The sequence below is a fragment of the Colius striatus genome, chromosome W (genome assembly GCF_028858725.1).
Source record: "Colius striatus isolate bColStr4 chromosome W, bColStr4.1.hap1, whole genome shotgun sequence".
NCBI lineage: Eukaryota > Metazoa > Chordata > Aves > Coliiformes > Coliidae > Colius > Colius striatus.
Window position 1 is genome coordinate 40,815,319 of NC_084789.1, and position 7,729 is coordinate 40,823,047.

At 45.8% G+C, this 7,729-nt stretch overlaps 1 protein-coding gene across 1 annotated transcript; it reads right to left on the minus strand.

Moving 5' to 3' along the window:
- Positions 1-3,850: 3,850 nt before the first annotated feature.
- Positions 3,851-7,057, minus strand: LOC104553376 (ORM1-like protein 3). Its single transcript, XM_062016939.1, has 3 exons — positions 6,884-7,057; positions 4,650-4,801; positions 3,851-3,986 (listed from the first exon to the last, which is right to left on the minus strand). The coding sequence occupies exons 1-3, from the start codon at positions 7,055-7,057 to the stop codon at positions 3,851-3,853; spliced, it is 462 nt and encodes a 153-aa protein (XP_061872923.1).
- Between the last annotated feature and the right edge of the window lie 672 nt (positions 7,058-7,729).

The window sequence follows — 7,729 nt, forward strand, 5'->3', positions numbered from 1 at the left end:
AATACTCCATTAAAAAAACAAAAACCCAACTAACTTAGCTCACTGAAATTGCTCCAAGGAGGATAAGTTTACACAAACATTTGCATGCTTAAAAGATGTTAGAGGCAATGATAAAGCAACATAAGTCACAAGAAGAAATCTGAACAGTGGCTTCTGTCCCCTTTTCAAGGGCCAGTACTGTGCTTCTATTAAAACAAAAAAAAAATTAAGCAATGATTTTTTAAAACCCCAAATATTTAAGAATTCAGTAGCCCTAGATCTCAGATTTGTTTTCAAAGGCTTTTTCCTCAAAGGGCTGGACTGTTTGACATCCTGTTATCCAGGTTAAATAGAGGTAGGACCCCTAATTCATGAAGAGTCAGGCTGGTAGTACCTGACTGGTGGTTCTCAAAAGCTTTTCTCCTTCAGATCTGCTTCTGCAGGGGGGTTGGACTAGCTGATCTCTAAAGGTCCCTTCCAACCCTACCATTCTATGATTCTATTCTATGATTCAGCATTCAAGGCAGAACAAAAAAAAAAGCAAAGCATCTGAAGTACCTCCTTACCCAGTGATTGTTTCTCAGTCACAGTACAGAGCCCAGCTTTAATTCTCCAGCTTTGCCCTAGTATAAGCCAGTACAAGTTTGAGAGGAAAAACTGTCAAGCCTGATGTGTTCAAAAAGCCCATTTAAAGTCAATAACGATCGATTATCTCCTTCACTACAGGTACTTGGAGAAAAATCTGCTCTCTAAAAGGGACAATCTTTGTGCCTCTCCACCCAAAGGCAGGCTTTGCCCTGGGATGGCTGCTGCCATCCCCCATACTGTGCCTGCCCCCATCATCCTTTTCCTAGGAATCAGGTTTCCCATCAGAGTGTCAGTGTTTGAACTGCTCTTTTACTCCTATGTGTGCAGGGTTAGCCCTTGAGTGCTGAACTCACATTGGTGTGAAGAAACCAGAAGTGGTTTCAGGAGGGAGTTCTGGAGGACCTAGATCCATCCTGTTACTTCCATGGTCAGCTGGAAACAGAGCCAGGTACAGCTCATCCTGGGACACAACTTGCCTCTGACCAGCACTACCCAGAACTCCTTCACTTCTGACCACCACTAGTACTGCTAGTAGGTAGCAATGTGGTTTAATTACAATTAATTTCAGGTTTCCTTTCTATTTTTGATCAGATACCTACCCTTAAGACAGGATCTTAAGGAGAATACCATCAGATGTATAATTGTTCAAGTAGTTATTAATCTTATGTAGATACTCAACACCTCACGTTAACATGAAATCTTTGTTCAACTCTTACACTTCTTTCCATACTTCTCCAGTTTTTGTTTGTGTTTCCCTTGATGGGATTAACTGCACAAGTCCAAGATAACTTTGGTTACTGGCAAACCCACTACCCATGTTGCAAAGAATGTCCTTTGCCACGTAACACACATCCCTGTAATGGGTATTTTAACCATTTCAGGTCAATCAGACCACAAGGTCAATCAGAAAAGCTTACTATTATCATGAAGGCTTTGTCTAACATGAAATTTTAGACCTTAGGCTTTAAAAACTGCTTTTTTTAGAAGCTTAGAATCTCACTCTGTTTTACATCTGATCTTTAATTTAACAAAACAAAATCGAGTGTCCACGGTATCATTTAACAGCACACAAATATCAAACCCTCAACTGTTGTAGTGCCAGGGCCTCCAAGGAAACTGTGAAGTGCTGTACTTCATTGAGAAGAGCCAACCCCTAACTTCAACTTATGCTAAAAACATCAAAACTGCCAAACTTTCTGCAATGTGCATATACTTGGATATAATCATTACACATCAATCTATAGAGGCATAATGTTTTTAAGTACAGAATGATTGTTTCTGTTGCAAACAAAAAAAGCTGATGGTTTTCCCCTGCTTGTCTACCAAAAGAAATAAATACTTTTCCTTCCTCTGGAGATTTCCCATTGGCATGTAAGTGGTGTCTTTTAACAGTCAGTCTGAGGCCAGGCCTGCACTTCCAAGGGCAACAGTCCTTCCCAAAGAATTTGGGGCATGGATGCTGTTGATTTCTCGGTTATTGATGGAACATCTCTATTTTGAAAACTATACTTATGTTTTTCAAAAGTCATTGTCTAGTTGCTTAAAGAGTATATTAGCTTTAGGGGATATAGTACCTCAACTAAAGCAGCAGTCCTTATGTCACGGTGGTTAAAAGGTTTAACCTCTCCTCTCATTGAGTAAATTCCATGTCTGTCAAACTCCCTTACTGGAGAAGAGCATACACAGATTAAGACAGACTCTTTTCTCTTCCTACCTTCTTGAAAATTTCTTTTATTCACTTCAAATATTTTCACTTTTCAAACATATTAGGTAATGATTCTCTGCATTCCAGCAGCCCTCGGAGGTACACTGAATGTTTTTCCCTTCTCTGCAGCAGTCTGATAGTAAGTCTGAGAGAAGTAAAGCAGCTTGCCTAAAATTACACGTGGAGGAGCAGCACATCTTACATGCAACCCTGGAGCTCCTGTATCCATATCCCATGCTCAGACCATCAAACAAAACTCGACAAGATCCACTGTGACCTCTAAAACTAGAATTGGCTAATGCAGGAAAAAACCCAGCATATTTTCAATGTTGATACCATTGTCCAAAGGGTGAGACCATGTAAGCACTACCACTACAAAAATGCAGCCTTTCATGAGCTGACAAGGGGAAGAATAAGGCAAAACACATTTCATCCCATGCACAGCCCAAAAGAAAATCCTGATTGCTTTGAACAACAGAAAGCTGTCTCAGTGAGGAAACTTAAACCTGCATACCTACTCCATTTCTTTGGTAACTTTTCAAGAAAAAAGCTGAATTTTGTTGCTGGACTTAAATAATCTATTATCATCTGTGACCCTTCTGTTGGTCCAGTCAGTCTGCTGAGTGCCAAGCTTTCAGCTAAGACAGAAATCCCACGCTCATCTGCCTTGAGTCTGAGCCCAAGGCAAGTCCACTGGCAAATACCAGTAACACCAAGGAGCTGGACTGAGGTGAAAAATTCCAATTACAATCCCTAACTGGTTACAGCAAGCAGCCATCTGTCTCGTTTGGCCTATACCCATCAGTCTTCAGCCCTTAGTCTAAATGTCACCCTGCCTGGGCACTCAGAGCATGCTTAAAAAGGAGCAGTTTGGGTTGAGGAGTGGAGTTCCCCAAATTCTGGAACAAGCTGCAAATACCAAGTATGATTTAGGATATGTTGACCTTTGCCTTGGACCACATGAATGGTACTGCAGACCATGGAAAGTTCTGTCCAGTTGCAGGTCATCCCTTCCTGTGCTGCTGTTAGTAAAACAACTTCCTCTCTCAGTGGCGTGAAAGATTGTGAAAGAAAAAATCTCTCATTCTCTTCCTCCTCCCACTCCCCTGCCCACAAACAGAACTCAAACCCCCAAATAATCAAATATTGGGAAAGTCTGGCTGTTTCCCTTTGAATTTCCCCCATGTCTCGCTTAAAAGCACCTAGCTTCAGAAAACAAAAGACATTTTAAAGTGCATTTACTACAGCAATAGTACCAGCAGTAAAAGTTTTTCCCCTCATCCCTCTCCTTATCATCCAACATCTGGGATTGATGAAAATCTCCCCAGAATTCATCCTCTTGGTACCTTGGAAGCCTCAGTGTCTTTGCATATCTACTTATGACACTGGAAAGAGAAGAAATCTAGCATCACGCATCCTGCTCTGCACTAAACTCTACTCTGGAGCTTGGTTAGATTTATTGGGTATGAGATGTGTGGCTAAATTCTATCCCAGAGCACATGGGGGTGAGGAAGTGGAGTCAGAGTGGAGGAATGTCCCCCTCTCCAGCTCCTCGGCCACTCACTCCAGACACGCAGCTCAGTACTTGTTGATTCCAAAGATCCAGACTCCATGGAACTGAGGCAGTTTGGGGATCAGGACGCTCATGAGGGAGATGGTGTTGATTATGAAGTGTATTCGGTCATACTTTGTGTAAAAGCTGGTTAGAAAATACCTGGAAAGGAGGGGAAGAGAGAGAAAGGGAGACTGAATGACAGTGGTGGTTTTGTTCTTCAGGAGATCAGAACAGGTGATGGGTAGAGGTGCAGGAGGCAGCTCAGCTGCCCTCAAATAAAATCACAGAATTTTTTTGGTTGGAAAAGCCCTTTAAGCTCATAGAGTCCACCCCCTGCCCTCACAGTGCCCAGCCCACCACTAACCCATGGCCCTCAGCACCTCAGCTCCACGGCTTTGCAATATCTCCAGGGATGGAGACTCTCCCACCTCCCTGGGCAGCCTGGGACAGGGGCTTACAACCCTCTCAGGGAAAAAGTTCTTCCACAGCTCCAATCTAAACCTCCCCTGGGCCAACTTGAGACTGTTTCCTTTTGCCCTGTCATTCATTAATGGGGAGCAGAGACCAACCCCCATGTCACTACAGCCTCCTGTCAGGGAGTTGCAGAGTGCTCATGTCACCCCTCAGCCTCCTCTTCTCCAGGTTGAATACACCCATTCCCTCAGCTACTCCCCATCAGACTGCTCCCGTGCCTGGCTCTGGACATGCTCCAGCATCTCAGTGTCTTTCTTGCAGTGAGTGGCTCAACACTGAACACAGTATTTGAGGTGTGGCTCTGCCCTGGTCCTGCTATTCTAACAGTGTACTCACAACAGTACTCACAGAATGATGGGCATGATGGTCAGGAACTTGCGCGATGCTGTGAACTGCACCTCATAGTCCATCTGCTCCCAGTGCGTGAGTAGCCAAGCCTTCCCCTGGTCTGGAGTCCCAAAGGGGGTTCCTTTCACGGCATGCAGGAAGATGTACATGCTCTGGGGCAAACACAAACACAGTGTGAAGTGCATGTGGGGTTCCCCATGCCCTCCCCACCCCACCATATCCAACTTTGGTGAGAAGAGGCTGTCTGTGGGAGCATGTGCCAGAGCCCCTGTCCTGCTTTCAGCTAGGACAGAGTTTGTTTTCTTCCCAGTAGCTGCTCCAGGGCTGTGTTTTGGTTTTATGCTGAAGAAAATGTTGATAACACCAGGGTGTTTTAGTTATTGCTGAGCAGGGCTCCCACAGCATCAAGGGCCTTTCTGCTTCTCACCCTGCCCTGACAGTAATTGAACTGGGGGTGGGGGGAGGCCAGTGTGTGCACAAGAAGCTGTGAGGGAGCACGGCCAGGAGAGCTAACCCTGACTAGCCAAAGGAGGACTCCATACCATAGGAGTCATGCCCAGCAGATAGACTCAGGGTGGGAGGTAGCCAGGAGGGGCGGATCACTGCTGGAGCATCAGTCAGCAGGTGGGGAGCAACTGCATTGGGAAGTACTTGTCTTTTTCTTGGATTTTGTTTCTCTAATTATTGTTATTATACTTTATTGTTCTTCCTGTTACTACATTTTAGTTATTACATTTGTTTTTATTTTAACCTATGAGTTTTGATTTTCTCTTCCCAACTCCCCTCCTCATCCCATGGGAGGTGTGAGGAGGAGGAGTGGCCACATGAGACCCCCTGGGCTGGAAGCAGGAAGAGTTGAGGAGGAAGGCTGCTAGCCAGGGCTAACGCGGGCTTGGCTGCTATGTGTGAGGCTTCTCACTCAGCTCCCCGGCATAAACCAAGGTGGTTGCCAGATTACAGCCCTCAGATCTCTGGGATCAGGAGATTATCTTGGCCTTGCTCTATGTGCGATGGCAACACTGTCTGAAAAAGTGAAGCTCTGTAGTTGTGTTCTCCAATTGGAACACAAGCCACAGATAAACAGCAAGTGTCTGGCTGCATCACGTGTCTTTTAAATATAGTCATTGCTGGCCTTTAAATGCTTTTCTGCTCCCTGGGACAAAGCATTTAAGCATTCAGAGAAGGGGAAGGAGCTGGATGAGAAGCAGACAGATTGTGATCTCAGTCCCAAGCAGCTCCAGGTGGGGTCTTGTGTTTTTTTTTTCCTTGCTAGAGACATGAGTAATGTTAGAATGATGGTCCCCAGTAAGGGTGGCATTTTTGTCTCTGGAATATTCTCAGCCTGGGATATTCTTTAAAATAAAGGAATCTAAATCGATTGCTGCACCTGGGAGGTTTTTTACTGCCCATGCCTGAGGGTGAGTGGCTGTCGAGGGGCCTGCTCCCAGGACTTGAACTGTGGAATGGCAGAGGCACAGAATAAGTGGTTAAACACAGTATAGTTTTCTCCTGCTCCCTGGAGAAGTCATCAGTGTGTGGCCACAGCTTTGTCAGGGCAGGGCCCAGGGCAGCCCTGCACAACCACAGCAGCTGGCACCCCTGTGGAATGTCCCTGGCACCCACATCACTCTGAGCACAGCACCCCAGGCATCCTCTGGGCACCTGGGCCCTGGAAGGGGAGAAGCTGTTCCTGCATTAACCTTTTACTTGAAGCAGAACAAAGTTTGCTTTTGAATCTTGTTCTTCTTTTTTTTTAAAAAAAACTCTGAGGCCAATTTAGATGCTATCAGCTGAAGTGAAAGCTGTCTTGACCCTTCCTGCAGCCTGTCAGGGGTCTTCCTCTGCTCAGGAGGACAGGATAAAGGGACAGGACAAAGGGACCTGCTTCTGCAGGGGGATTGGACTAGATGATCTCTAAAGGTCCCTTCCAATCCCTGCCATTCTATGATTCTATGACTCACCCTACAGGCAAATGATTACAGTGTCCCCTCTGAGCAGCTTCACCAGATGTTTGGTGTCTAGTCAGTACCTAGGCTGGATTTAAACATATGACCTAGAGGCAAAGGTGCAGTCTGAGGGCTGGAGGTTGAGTAACTCATTTGGAGTCTTTGGAAATACAGAGGAAGAAATTGTTTCAACAGGTCTCTTACTAGATTGCTCTCAAAAGAACAGCTGGTGCTGAGAGATTCCCCCTCCCTTCACTGGGAAGAGAAGCCAGGATGCTGGTCCCTTACCATGTTGTGAATGATGTTGGTAAGAGTCCAGACCACAGGGACACTGAAGAAGGGAATGCTCAGGAGGACAACGTGTAGCAGGCCAATTCCAAGGACGAAGGAGAGCCAGATGCCCCGGCTGTTCATGACACAGGTGTTGGGATTCACCTCACTGTGTGCCGTTCCCACATTCATTGTGGCTCTTGCATCCAATAGGCACCCCTTAAACTAAAGCAGCCTCAGGTCAGTACCCAGATCAGGGCAGCACTCCATCTTAATTTACAGAATCAAGTGGTGGGGGTTGGAAGGGCCCTTCAGAGCTCATCCAGCCCAACTCCCTGCTAAAGCAGGTTCCCCAGGCAGCACAGAAACATATCCAGGTGGGTTTGGAAACCTCCCGAGAAGGAGTCTCCCAGAGAACTTCTGAAGAGAGTCCAGCGCAGGGCTACCAAGACGATCAGGGGACTGGAACATCTTTCATAAGAGGAAAGGCTGCGGGAACTGGGGCTGTTTAGTCTAGAAAAGAGAAGATTGAGGGAGAATCTTATTACTATTTACAAATATCTAAATGGTGGGTGTCAGGAGGTTGGGACATCCCTTTTTTCTATTGTAGGTAGCAACAGGACAAGGGGTAATGGGATGAAGCTGGAAAACAAAAAGTTCCACTTAAATAGAAGAAAAATCTACTTCACTGTGAGGGTGACAGAGCAGTGGCACAGGCTGTCCAGAGGAGTTGTGGAGTCTCCTTCCTTGGAGGTCTTCAAGACATGCCTGGACATGTTCCTATGCAACCTGATCTAGGTTGACTGGCTTCTGCAGGAGGGTTGGACTAGATGATCTCTAAAGGTCCCTTCCAACCCTACCATT

Excerpts from the sequence above, each read along its gene's own strand:
- LOC104553376 (XM_062016939.1), bottom strand. The coding sequence starts at position 7,057 with ATGAATGTGGGAACGGCACACAGTGAGGTGAATCCCAACACCTGTGTC. Across the intron at positions 4,802-6,883 it reads CCAACATCATTCACAACATG|AGCATGTACATCTTCCTGCA; the intron begins GTAAGGGACCAG and ends TGTTTGCCCCAG. Across the intron at positions 3,987-4,649 it reads ACCATCATGCCCATCATTCT|GTATTTTCTAACCAGCTTTT; the intron begins GTGAGTACTGTT and ends CCTCCTTTCCAG.